Source organism: Choloepus didactylus, chromosome 16 (assembly GCF_015220235.1).
Source record: "Choloepus didactylus isolate mChoDid1 chromosome 16, mChoDid1.pri, whole genome shotgun sequence".
NCBI classification, from domain to species: domain Eukaryota; kingdom Metazoa; phylum Chordata; class Mammalia; order Pilosa; family Megalonychidae; genus Choloepus; species Choloepus didactylus.
Genome location: NC_051322.1, coordinates 49,111,605 through 49,126,461, shown reverse-complemented (window position 1 = coordinate 49,126,461; position 14,857 = coordinate 49,111,605). Strand labels below are relative to the sequence as shown.

Here is a 14,857-nt window from a genome sequence, read left to right as displayed (position 1 = left end):
TGGCTACTTCTTCACCCCCTTTTCTAATCTCTTCTCCTTTCTGAATTCAGCTTCTTTACCAACTCTCCACAACACCACCATCCACACTGGTAGAATCTGCTCTGCACCCACAACCCTGGTCTCTCAATCTCTCAGTTCTCTTAGTCTATCAAAGCCTTCTTCTAAATTTCTAAAATGTAAGTATTTCCTATAAGATTCTGTTCTTTGCCCATGTCATTTATCTTTTTCAGCTGATTCATTTAATATCCTCATTTCCTTAAACTTCACATGGCACTGCTATGTAGATATAGTCTACTTCTTCAGCTTTTATATCCATCAAAATCTTAGAAACACATTTAAAATAAATAAAACAAACTTAAGTCATTTCTCCGTGCAGTGAGAGTCTCCTGCTGAGTTTTCTGATTCTATCACTAATCCTTCCATCCTCCTAGAAAGCCAAGTTTCAGTCACCAGAATCATCCAACCCTTCCTCCCCTCGCCATCCCCCAGTCTACAAGCCCTATCAGTACTTTTTTTGAATGTCCCTATTCTCTCTTCTTTTCCACCAATGTGCTTCTGCACCCATGATCAGGCTCTAATTATATCTTATGTAAACAACTGCAAATTCCTAAGTGTGGCAACTTCAAGTGCTTTTCCCTTATAATGTTCCCATATCATATCAGAAAACAACAACAACAACAAAAACAAAAAGCAAAAAACAAAACAATGTTTTTGTCATTCCCAAGCTCTACCCAGTAAAGTCCAAGCACTTAGTCTGGTATTCAAGGCATTTCATGATCTGTCCCTGAACTAACATTCTAAACCTTTTCTCCCTTGGCTCCTCATTATTTTCTCTATCTTTCAGCTAATGATATCATTTGCCATTCATGGAACATCCTCTGAAATATGGTGCCTTTACACCTGTCTGGCAGAAACATCTTTCCCCTTCAATTCCTCCAATCAAAACAGACTCATCCTGCGGAGGGCTTTCAAATCCCTCCTCTCCCACAAGGCCTTCCCAAAATTTACTTTGATAATTTGAAATTGTCGCTTCTACCCTTCCATGGAATCTCTTGATGCCTTTGTTGTAATGTGTCCTAAATGCCTTGCTGTAAAGTTATGTGTTAATATTCTCTAAAAGTTTAAATGATTTGGGTTGGCAAGATACTGTATTATTCATTTTGTATTACCCATATGTATTCCATATTATTAAAAAAATTATATTCAGGAAATGAATTAATAAATGAGCATTGTTAATGTTTTTAAGACTTTGTTTCCTTTGAATTATAGAATTAATGCTAACATTGTATCTTCTATAACAGGTGGTGCTGGAAGTAAACAGTGAATTTATTGTTGAGGTAACGTACAATAAAACTATTTTCTCAGTTTAAATTTAAAAGAAAAACTGAATTTTTGATACCCATAATTACCAGATAAAAGTAAGAGAAAGAATCTCTTCCAGATTGAAATAGCAATGGTAAAATCTATACCCCCCAAATTTCCATGCTTTTCGGACATGGAACTCCTACTCAGTGTCATAGTAACTCCTACTTATCAAACTATTGTAGCAGGTTATTTATATGTTTTCCCACCTATACCAAAGCAAAAGAAGCAAAGGAACACTTTAGAAAGGAATGAGGATTTCTACACACATCAGCAAGAAAGACAGTTGATGGTCTATCAATGAGAAAAAGTTACAAAAATAAAATATATTACAACTAAATAGAACAACAGAGAATCTGGTGCCATGTAGAGCGGAAATCAGGAAATAAAGCTAATGTCCTCTGAATTGCTGCTCTTTATTTTATTATAGCAGTTAAATCTTCCTTATGATCATCTCAAATCACTAGAAAAAAAATCAAATCACTTTTGTAATTTCTATTGAAAACAGCTGGAAATATGTGGTACATTTCAGGAAGTTATATCAAAAAGGGAAAAATGTAAATACTTTGGTCCTTAAAGGAATAAACAAGCTCTATTCACATGGATTCTCCTTCCCTCAAAGTGGTATTTAAATGAGGCCTTAGCTTAAACAAACATATAATCACCTCTGTCTCAATAAGTACATTAGCACAATATATATATAGTAACATTTATAAACTCTTTAGTATTATAAAATTCTTAAATGTCCACCAACAATAGCAACAAAAGCCTGCAATGGGTAAAACATAGGAAGCACAGATAGAAATGCACCACATTGGGAAGATGTATAGGTGTCCATGGGATTACTGTGGGTATCATCAGTTCAGTTAATCCTGCTACAATATATTTGGATGCTTAGCTACATCAACAGAAGAGAAAAATCCCTCCCCTCTTTTAGGTGAGCACAACTCACCAGCACAACTTCTGTTCTGCATGGGATGCACTCACATGGAACACTGGAAATCTTTTAAACTCTGGTGACCGTAAGGTCTAGTCAGAGCTCAATGAAGGGTGAGGTAGGCAAGGCTTCTACATAATAAGGATGGCTTTAAAACAGAAAAACTACAAGTTATACAGCAGGGCACATTATGAGCTCCTCACATAGCTAATGAAATTTGTTTCACTAGAATCATATGAAGCAGATGTTACCAACAATATTTATCTACCATATCTACAAACAAAAAAATTCCTTTGTTCACTAAATCCAATACCAACACTATTGCTTCTTCCGGATGCATTTTACAATGCTAAATCAATGTCCTTAACAAATAAATTGTTCTTAGAGTATAAGAGCTTTAAACCATTTTTGCTCAAGGTGAAAGAATTAGACGTTGAAAATGGCACTACAAAATGGCAAACAGTCAGAAGACAAAAGCGGGAGTGGATCAAGTTTGCCGCAGCCTGTCGAGAAGGAGAGGACAATTCGAAGAGAAATCCAATTGCCAAAGTAAGTGATGAAGCAAGCAGAGTATCCCTGGCTGATGACAAAATGCTTTCACAAGGCAGGAAAGCCCTCAAAATTTTGAGGATTTGCTGCCCTTACCACTCCACAGTGATTTAGGAAGGTGGGTGGCACATGGTCATTTGCTCACATTGCTGAAGCTCCAATTTCAGTATATTCTGGGAGACTGCTAATAAGGAACAGAGGGTCCTTGGAAAGTGATCCTAGAAGAGAGATTTGTCCATCTGTTCATGGTCTACTCATCATTGCACGTATATATTATAGAAAAATTAGCCATGTGGTGATAGTCTCAGATTCTCCCTCTGGAAAGTCAGGGTTTACTGTATTTCATTAATTCACTCCATGAAAATAAGGGTGGTGTCAAAATTCCTACTAGATTCCTACATCCCAAAACTAGGCACATCTTAAAAGACCTTCATGAATAATGGCTATGAATAAGGAAGGAGAGTTAAAGGAAGAATGTGTAATGAATTGATCCATGGATGGAATCCACATTAACAGTCCTGCTAGCTCTTTCGAGGCATCTTGGTCTTGGGCTACTAGTGAAATCAGCATGGTCTTTTGCCATGGTAGGGTGATCTACCAGAATTCCTTGCTTACAGGTTTACATTAAAAATACAGTAAGAACGAGCAATCATGTTACAAATATAATTGCAGCTCAAGAAGAGAGATTAATTCTCTCTCAGAAGGTTTTTTTTTTTGGAAAGCTTTAAATTGTTATTGTTTCCATTCAACTCACAGCTTTTTTGATTCCTCGTCATAGCTTTATATTTTACCACTTATATTGTATAGTCTCTTTTTTAATTGCATTTGGGACGATTTCTGGATTTTCATCTATATAGAAAAAAGATCTTTGGATTAGAATGGCGATAATCAAAGTTGTATTTCCAGCTATCTTTGTTTAACTGTAGAAGTTTTAGGTAGCAAATCTTACTATTTTACTGAATTTCTCATCTTTAGTTTACAGGTAAGATTTAGAAATTTGAAAAATCAGAGTTTTAATTTATGAACAATAGCTATAAATCTGTTAAATCCATATGGCAGAATATTTGCCATAAAATCTCTTTGGCAGAAGAGTGGGTTTCCATTTATACAAATATTGCCAATATCTCTAAACACTGTATTTCTCTTCTGATTTTCTTAAGTTAGCCTCCATTTTCACTGAATCTCAAACTAAAGTCTAGGCAGAGTTTTTATTAATACAAAACAATCTTTCAGAAAAAAAAAGTAAAGGTTGTGATTCCTTCTGTTAAACTGTTTATCTAAATGCAGCCAGAGAATTGAACAACACATTGTTAATAACAACAAATCTATTATCAAATGTGTACGTGCTATATGTCAGGTATTGAGGTGGGGCTGTATGTCGGTACCTCATACAATCCCCACAACAAACCTATTAGCTGAGGTGGTTACTACCCCAATTATAAGCTGTTGCTTGGCTAAGACAAGTGAGTTTTCCAAGGTCATACAGGACTCAGTCATGGTACCAAGTTTCAATCAAAATCCATCTGGCTACAGAGCTACATTCCCTTCTCATTCCACTGCACTCTGAACTTCATGATCTGCTCTAAGTTAAATCATAATCATAGCCATTTCCTTGCAGATTCGATCAGACTGTGAAGTGAACCAGAAGATTACATACCGCATCTCAGGGGTGGGGATTGATCGACCACCTTATGGAGTATTCACCATTAATCCTCGGACTGGGGAAATTAACATCACTTCAGTGGTGGACAGAGAGATAACTCCGATTTTCTTGGTAAGTCACAACAATGTGTTTTGACTTATTTATATTAGTTTTATTCTCTTTTTAAGAATCATTGTCTCAGGACTATTGCTTACTGTTGATGAAACATAATAGATTGAAACCAAATAAAGAGTTTAAAGGGATGGGAAGCACAAAAACATAAGGGTTTGCAGTTCAGGATTCTCTGGTTGGTTGTAGACGCATGTCATCAAATGTCTTCATAATACTTAAATTTCTATATTGTAATCTAGTCTGGGTTCACCAGGAAAATTGTTTCTATGAACATTTCCTGAAATATTTTCAGGCATGTTAAGTTTCTTTGGCAGAGAAAGACAGTTTTTTCCCCATCTTTCCACAGATCTATTGTCGGGCCCTGAATTCACGGGGTGAAGATTTAGAAATGCCTCTTGAGCTTAGAGTCAAAGTAATGGACATAAATGATAACCCTCCAGTATTTACACAAAATGTGTATGTAGCCAGTATTGAAGAGAACAGTGATGCAAGTAAGTGGAAAGACACTTCTTCTCTGCATTGTACCATATTTATTTCTTTTGGTAAAAAAAACTTTAGAAGATTGAAATACAGTGATGTAAAGATTTTTAAAAGTCTAACTTGTATTTTCAATAAATCTCACAATTTCTAACCTACAACAGAGAGAAAATCATATATTTGTGAGTGTTCACCAAAGTATAGCAATCCTCTGCTTCCTGGATGAGTGACAATAAAGGACATAGGTGCTCGATAAATAATTGAAACATTGAGTTTAATTAAGCTTTAATCTTTCTTTATTAAGCATTTAAAAAATTTCACAAGATCATGGCAAAACTAAACTAATAAAATTGATTTCTCCAGCTTATGTTGATCAAGAGAGTCCCCTAAACTTCTTTTTCATACACGGAAGTCAAGTATATTTTGCTACCAATTTACCATGTGAAGTGAGGATAATGCCTGCATTGTGTCTCCCATACGAATTTGGGGATTCAATGACTAAAGAATACAGGCACTTTACAAACTGTAAAGCATTTTATAGAAGCACACCACCATTATTTTTGAACTCAATATTATAGCTGAAAGTAACAGTAATATATTCTTAGGGAAAACTAGAACAGAGAGAATGCAGAAGGCCAACTTCTTTGCCTTCCTATGCCTGATGATTTGCTGAACTAATTCTAACAGAGTCCCAAACATACTTCACTTCAACCTTCTTTTCTAGACACACTGGTAGTAAAGTTAAGTGCCACAGATGCAGATGAAGACAATCATCTGAATTCTAAAATCGCCTACAAAATCATCTCCCAGGAGCCCACAGGTGCACCCATGTTCAGTCTGAACAGGTACACTGGAGAACTCTGCACGATGTCCACTTTTCTTGACAGAGAGGTAAAGCCTTCTAGGAATGAACAGTAACAAATGAAGATTTCAATATGTCAAAAAACAAAGATGAAAGGGTCCATGCATGTCCTTACTCCAGAGTAAAGGAGAGAAGGAAAAATAACCCAAGCGTTATTTCTAAATGAAAATTAAAGCTCACTTATATAGATTGTATTGGATGTGTGCACAAAAAAAAAGGGAAATAATGACATCAGCATGTGTTGAATTTTATTCAAGACAAGATCTAAGTCTTACAATTCTTTTTCGTCTTAATTAAGCAACACAGTATGTACAATCTGCTTGTGAGGGGCTCAGATCGTGATGGGGCTGCAGATGGACTGTCTTCTGAGTGCGACTGTAGAATCAAGGTGTTGGATGTCAACGACAATTTTCCCAAGTTAGAGAAAGCTTCAGTAAGTTTTTACCCTTATTATCAAGTTTCCATAAATGGCAATAGTCAATTTGCTTTTCCACTGATTTGTGAGCCAGGTTCAGTTACATATACAGAAGTACTCAGTTTTGCTGTATAAACCTTGGAATTTATTAGGTATAATAATATACTCTTATATTGTGTGTTTGTCTTTGAGTCACAAATCCATGCTACTCTTCTCTGAGAAAGTATGCATAGAAATGTGGAAATTTATTGATATGCTTCTTGGGAATAATGTAACAACATAGATGTATCTTTTTATGCCTCATAAGTTGCTGAATTAATTCTAATGGAGTTCCAAACATTCTCAACTTCCATTTTCATGTTTAAGTACAACAAAGCATAAAAGAAAAAAAATAAATAAAAAAAGATCAGCAAACTGTTGCTCACAGGCCAAATCTGGCCCAATGCCTGTTTTAATAAAAAAATAAAAAAAAGAAAACAGGAAATTTTTATTGGATCATAGTTGTCCTCATTCCTTTACATGTTGTCTATGGCTGCTTTTGTGTTACAATAGCAGAGTTGAGTAGTTGTGCCAAGGACCCACTGGCCCACCAAGCTGAACTATGTACCACCTGCTCTCTACAGAAAAAGTCTGATCCCTAATCTAAAAGGAGGGGGTAAATTAAAGAAAATTAAAAATAAGTAAGAAAAATGAAATGATGTGCCAGTTTTGACACTGATTTCACATACAGCACATGAAAATCAGTATTATCTTATAAACTTGTTATTCTTACATTTCTGATTGTATATATGGCATTTAATAATGGTATAAAAATCATTGCCATCATTTGGTAGTATTTTAAATGATAATTATGTATGAGTAAGTATCTTTCCTCTTTTTAAAATTCATTGCTTATCAAATTGATCTATGTCATTTCAGTACTCAGCAAGTATTGAAGAAAATTGTTTAAGTTCAGAACTGATGCGATTACAAGCACTTGATCTTGATGAAGAAGGCACTGATAATTGGTTAGCAGATTATTTAATTCTCTCTGGAAATGATGGAGATTGGTTTGATATTCAAACAGACCCACAAACTAATGAAGGCATTTTGAAAGTTGTCAAGGTACAGTATGAGATCAGCAACATTTTCTTCCACAGAAGTTTTATATATGCTTAGAGACAAAATCTGCCTTCAAAAAAGTACCCCATAACCCTGAGTCTTCTTTATATCAGTAAATGACCTAAGTGAGCTTACTGTGTAAGTGTGAGCCTTCTGGTCCAGCAATGCAATATTTTTACCAAGAAAAATGGGAAGGTTGTTTTGTTCTCACAGTGCCCAACATCTAGTAGAGAAGACAAGGCAAGCACACCAAAATTAGATAATGATATGAGAGCTAATAATATAAATAAACAATAATATAGATGCAATGATATAAGACATTATTAATTGACAAATGGGCAAACATGAAATAATTAATGAGATAAGAGGTGAGAGCCTTCAGAATTAGATTTTTTCTGCAAAGGCTTCATGCAGGAAATAAGGTTTAAGCAAGACCTTAAAAACTTAGATTGCTAAGGTGGGTAATGAAATGTGCAAAAACACTGAGGTGAGAAAATGTAAAGCATGTTCAGGGCTTGGTGAGCAAGCTGTTTGGGCCGTAGAAGAGTATTTACATAGGGAAGAAACAAAATGCAAAAATGGAGCTGCTGAGTTGGACTCAGTCTGCTGAGAACCTACAGTATTTGGCTCAGGGGTTTTGATTTTCTCCAGTAAGTTAATTTTTCTTAAACTACTCTATGCTTTAACTTTGTGGACAACAAGGAAGTCTAAATAAATTTACAAATTAGGAACAAATAAAACTGCAAACTAACAAGATTCAAATGAATATTAATACAAGGGATATTAACTTTTCTTATACGATATTGTTACTCACAATATAAACAGCACTTATAACTATGAAAATATATACCCATAGACACACACACAGACACATATTTTTAGTTTGGCACACCATATGTATTGTGATTATTCAATTCTAGTAAAACTTTTCTCTATTCAAGTTATTGTAAAATTTTTTTCAGAGAGTATATTAGGAAGCCATTTAGCCTTCACCTGATGTAAACATATCATTTATATTTGAGTCTTCTGCTATTATTTTCTCAATTGCCTAGAGCAAATGAAGTATTACTACTTGCTACCAAAACAGTCATGAGCACTGAAATGATGCAGTATACTATTTTATGAAGTTATCATCAAAATTATGGAAAATATGTATATATATATACTTTTTAAGATTATCATTCAAATGAAACACAAAATTTCAAAATTCCTAAAAGGAACGTGAGGACTCCAAGAATATACCATGGACTTGCAGTTTGACAAACATTGCTGTGGGCCAAGGGTCAGTCAACTATGGCCCACAGTCAAACTCTAGCCTGACATCTGTTTTTGTAAATAAAGTTTTATTAGAACGCAGCCACACTCACTTGTTTACATATTTTCATCCTGTGCAGAAAAAGGTTGCCAACCTCTCCTTAAAGACCAAGGAAAACTTTGGGATAATTTAAGGATAACTAACATTATGAGCTCAACTTGGAAAAGGTTAAAGTTAACGAAAATAATTATGGTATTAATCAAGTCCTGAAGTGCTAAGAATCTGATCTAAGGTGATAGCAATAAAAATGGAAAGAGAAGGACAAGCGTAACACGGATAGGGGGAGATGGACAAGAGGTCACCTATTGTTCAGTGTTGTACTTCAAGTAAAAATCAAGAACTAAACACATGAAATTCGTATCTATCTTTTTACCATCACTGCACTTTTCATATTACCTTGTAATACATAAAATACATAACTGCTCTTTGTTTGTGATCGCTCTGCCTCCCAAACTACTAGAATAGTTAGACTTTTGCACATAAACGTCTTTGATCTAAATATCTTTGTATCCCTAGCACCTGACACACTGTCCAGGAAATAGTAGTGACTCACAAAACTTTGAGGAGTGCTGATGATGATGTTTACCTGAAACTAATGGTACAGATCTTGTCCAAATGGGAGTCACTAAGCTTGATTACATAATTCATAATTTCTGCATAAAATTATAAAATGAAAAAGAAAACATGTTAATAATGCAGGCAATGCCCTATCTGTGGCTTATATAACGTGTCCCCTGATGGTTGAGGGTTTTTTTAAAGATATACTTACTTTGTTGACCAAAAATCTGTTGGAATATCAATTTTATGGAAAAAATGGTCAAGGTAATGTCCGTTGGTATATAGAGAAACTATTTTCAATGGATGTTAACATTCCAGATTGGTTAGAGACTAGGGAAGAATATGTTTAAAAACATCAAAATGATATGGAAACCTGATTAATTTGTATGTTAGCACATAGCCAAAAAAACTATTTTAGAGACCATATGTGTAATTTTTCCAGTATTTTGCATTTTCAACAGCCAGTAGCCAACCAACCATTCCAAACATATTTGGAACGAGGTCACAAATGTCTCCTTGGATCCTCTCCATTTTCATTCAAGCTTAACCTCATGAGAACTGGCCACTCGGTAACAGGCTTTTTTTTTTTGGTGATGACAAACGTCCTATTTTTTTTCTATTAGAGAAGTTGTAAGTTTACAGAAAAATCATGCATAAAGTACAGAGTTCCCATATACCACCCTATTATTAACACTTTGCCTTAGTGTGGAAATTTGCTATAATTCATGAAAGAACATTTTCATAATTATAGTATTAACTGTACTCCATAGCTTACAATAGGGTTCACTGCTTGTGTAGTACAGGCATATTTTTTTTGTTTTTTTTAAATTTGTATTCTGTAACATACATACAAGCTAAAATTTCCTCTTTTAACCTCATTCAAATATATAATTCCATGCTGTTAATTATGTTCACAATGTTGTGCTGCCATCACCACCATATATTACCAGAACTTTTCCATCAACCCAAATCCTAATTTTGTTTTAATGACCTGTACTGTATGGATGCATTTTTCTAAAAATTTCTGACAAGCTATGCTCCAGCCTCAAGGAGGATCTATATCCATTTAATACAGGTAGCAAAATGAAAGTAAAGTTAAAAATAATTTACATGCTTAAAAGACTATTCCAAGAGTCTAGGATATGGGAAAGAGTACTTCCAGTCTATCTGCTTGTCATCTGGGGAATAAAGTTAAGGGGCCCCAAGGGTTAGGCTTCCTTGGTTTCATTCCCTGTAGAGTCTAAGAGCTGTGGTAAAAAAAAATAGATCAGGTTCCACAAAGAGGCCAAAACAGAGAAAGGTAGTAATGGGCTTTTGACTAAGCTTTATATAATCTTCTTTGGAGACATTATAAATAATTCGATTCAATAAAAATTTATTGAGAATTACCATGTGCTAGGAATATGAATTTGAATGAGACATGGCCCCTGTTCTCAAAGGAGCTTATAGTCTAACAGGAGAGACTCTTTGAGAAAATATAAAATACCTATCAATAACAACCTCTTTTTAGTGTTTATTGATAAACGTGTATGGAAATACTAATAAACATTATATACATACATATACAAACACATTTGTTTCACCATTAAGTAGAAAAACAAAATGCTACCCAATTGGAATTCAACCAAAGACATTTTGGTTCACTATTTTTGTCATAATTCTAACTAACATTTATTAGGCAGTCACTAAACACCAGATTGTTCTATGGACTTTATGTATAGTATCTCATTTAATCCTCATAACTCTCAGAAAAAAATATGTTGATGTCTTTTGTACAGATCGTGAAACTAAGAATCAAAGAGGAAAGTTAATTTGTCTAATTTCACCCAGGTGGAAAAGAGAAAGACTAGATTCAACCCAGAGCTCTCCAATTCCAAAGCCATACTTAGAGCCACCTCCTGGGTCTCACATTGTACCCAGTAAGACAGGTTTTAGGAAGGAACTAGCACCCTGAGGTTTTCCCTCTGAATCTGTTCACCTCCTTACTCCTTCTCCTGATCCTGATGGCCTCTTCCAGACACAGTTGTACCAAAAAATGTCTCTTCTTGGAAAGCATAACATATATTCCTGGGCAGACATTTGACTATTTCTTTGGTTTCCTGCTATAGAAAAAACTGCTATTTTCAAGCCAGTACATACTCCTTTTGGATGAAGACTTCTAACTTCCTCCCTCTTTCATACCTAGTGAACCTAGTTAGTTCTAAGATGAACTAGCATTTCCCTAGAATTAACAGTCATTAAATTAAGCAAAAAACTGAATGTGAGAATCTAACAGATTAACTTCTATAGTAAAATTTGCTGAAGCAGAAAACTTGCCAGAAACCAATTCCACTTGTAAAGGGGTCATCTTCACCCAGAGCCCTCCCTGAGCTTCCCCTCAATCCCTCAGGCCAGCCATCCCTCCCTCCAAACCTACACCTGCATATCCTTTTTAAGTGACTATTTTTTAAACATGGCTTAAACTGCAGAGAGTTAGTTTTTCCAGTCTCTCCATTCCAACTGCAAGCTCAGACTCCATGGTAAACAGTTGTTTTTATTGCTCTTCAATCAGCAAATCCTTGATAACAGGCCCACTTGCAAAGAATGAATGAACAACTTGAACAACTTGCTGCCTTTCCAATCTGTCTGCTATCTGCGTTTCATTTTCCTCCCTGCTGGAAGCTACATCCCTACAGATTAGCCCCAGACCAATTTCCTTTCCCTAGATTCTGTGAATGCAATTTTTAGATGCATATTACTATATTTTCATCACACTCTATTCAATAGGGAGATAACTAGTCTGACAAGCAAAGACACATCTGTGTGTATGCACAAGACAATCTCAAGAGATTTCTCCAACTACAAGAAGGGAGGTTCTCAGATTTCCCATCTATTTAAAGATAACATTCTAGAAAATAAAAATTGGATGGTAGAAGAAGGCTGTCCTCCCACTGAAAATTCATTTATTAATACATTATTTATATTTAGCACTGTGCTAGGTAGTATGTGCACCAGGCAAGAGAATAGATGAATAAAAGAACAGAAATCCCAAACCTAAAGATTTTAACTGAAATTCAAGTGAGGCATATTGTGCCAGCCCCAAACAATAAACCAAGTAAATTACTGCAAAGATATCTGTTATATCAGCTTTTCTGAAGAATTTAACTCTCTAATGCCTAAGAAAACATTCATGATACCATGGAATTTCCTGGGGAAACAGAGATTTATCTTAGAGACTTGCTGATGGCACTGATACATTGACCTCTGTTATTGGCAAGTGCTGCTTATGTGAATTTCCAGAGTACTTCTAAGAAAATATCGCCAACTACCTGGTTTTTTACAACTGTTTTTCACTTGTGACTTTTCATGTCACCACATCACTCACTCTGAATCAGAAGATTCTATTCATCTTTTATCCAAAGAACCCATTTCAAAGATGACTTTTCTCTGGGAGTGGTAGCTACTTATTTTAATATACCCTGTGAAGGAGTCTTCTTGTCCACCAGACCAGGCACAATTAAATTATAGTGCAGGGATGACTGTAATAATCATGAATTCTTCTTTAGAAGTTGTTTGCATCATTTTAAAAAATAATTACATGTTCACTTACATCATATACATTGGCTCCTTTATTCTGCTAATTATACTTTTATGAGATTCTCAGCTGTGAATTCTATGAGGGAAATCTGAGTTCAACTTATTTTTTTAATTCAATAGTTATTTCATTGTAAGTTTATTTTTATTTTTCAAAGACACTTCATTTGAAAATAAAATTTTTTATTTCAGTATTTTTATATAAGAAGTTCAAAACTCCAAAATTTTAGTATTTAAAGTCATAGGCTTTAATGAGCTATATATATATCTGATTATACCAAAAGATTAAGAGAATAGTATGCCCCAAATACCCAAGGCAGAGATAAATGAAATTTTATGAATTCATATTCCAAATTATACAGCTCCTGGACTTTATATGAGTGTGTTGCTTGCTTACCACAACTTCCTATTCTAGCAAAAGAGAGTCCCTTTGCTGTTTCAGAGCTTTTTACTTTCTGTTATTTCAGATGCTGGACTACGAACAAATGCCTAATATTCAACTTAGTATTGGGGTTAAAAACCAAGCTGAATTTCACCATTCTGTTGCCTCTCAATTCCAAATGCACTCAACTCCCGTAAGAATTCAAGTTATTAATGTGAGAGAAGGACCCACATTTCATCCAAATTCTATGACTTTCAGCATACGAGAAGGAATAAAAGGAAATTCCTTACTGAATTATGTGCTTGGCACATACACAGCCGTAGATTTGGACACAGGAAATCCTGCAACAAATGTCAGGTACTGTGAATACTTTGGTTTTGTTAGTGTGATGAAACATAGTGCTGCACAGTGCTAATTCCTGTGGTATGTGCCAGCGTGTGTGGTTGTAACACTTTTGGAGTTTAGCTTGCTTGCTTTGTTTGGTCGTTTCTCTGTTTTAGAAAACTAATAGAGCATTGACATTTTCTGCCAATGTTAATAGTGTTTTTAGAGGCTGTAAAGGGTCCAACTGGTTAGCAGGAAGAATTTTGTCCACGGAGTGATTGTTAGACCAAAGAGCCACCTACATTTGCTCTTTGAGTCTGTTTAATCTTTTGTGACCAATTGTACCACCCATGACCTGAGCCAATTAAGTCATAGTGTAAACAAAAAGACATTACATAAGATGAGTCACTACTTGTTTCCTTAAAACCTGTGTTATTTACCACTTTGGAGGCTAATTTCAACCCTCTGGAAGAAACTAAAATGCAAGTGTTTCCGAAATTTCATGAGCATAAACAGAATCAGAATTGGAGAAGTACAGAGGTAGGTATTAGTAGCACTAGGTACATAGATTATACATGAACTAGACCTTTATAACATATTCCAGAAAAAAACTACAATGAATTATTTAGATATTGTCTATATCCTTTCCTTTCTCTCCCTCTTCTTTTCTTCCTCCCAATATTTTGGAGTAAGCAAAGACAATTATATTATAAATTACTTTGATGTTAGGATTTTTAACTATTTAATCAGTTACAAAAAGGACTCAAAAACTTATGCAATCTGTTGTTATGGGATGGAGAAGAAAGATATATTAGATAAATGACACTGAAAACTTAAAATTGTGCCCAGAATGGAAACCAGATCTTCTTCCAAGAGGGCCAAGCACTTTAAATCCATTATATGTAACAAGACTCATATAGACAACCTGCACAGAGGATGTGAAAGCCCCAGAACAGGCCAATGATAAGGTTCTCTGAAACTAATACACCTTAAAATCCAGGACAAACAAATTAAGTACCTATGTGAAAAGGAATGGAGGATGTTTCTTCGATATTGCTGTGATTTAACAAACAGACCTGAAATAAACTCACCTATTTTATTAACAATTATATTAAGAATTAAAAGAGTAAGAATGATGCCATTTTAAAAACTCTTCTGTGCATATGTACATTAATCTGATCAATACTGGATATTTATTGATGCACACATTTTATAAAACAAAGCAATT

At 34.9% G+C, this 14,857-nt stretch overlaps 1 protein-coding gene across 1 annotated transcript in view; it reads left to right on the top strand.

Moving 5' to 3' along the window:
• Positions 1–1,274: 1,274 nt before the first annotated feature.
• Positions 1,275–14,857, top strand: part of DSG4 (desmoglein 4) — a 28,252-nt gene continuing 14,669 nt past the window's right edge. The window contains 8 exon segments of the mRNA XM_037805573.1: positions 1,275–1,337; positions 2,717–2,848; positions 4,467–4,622; positions 4,969–5,113; positions 5,824–5,990; positions 6,260–6,394; positions 7,295–7,480; positions 13,391–13,662. Of these exon segments, the coding sequence (XP_037661501.1) occupies positions 1,275–1,337; positions 2,717–2,848; positions 4,467–4,622; positions 4,969–5,113; positions 5,824–5,990; positions 6,260–6,394; positions 7,295–7,480; positions 13,391–13,662 (1,256 nt within the window).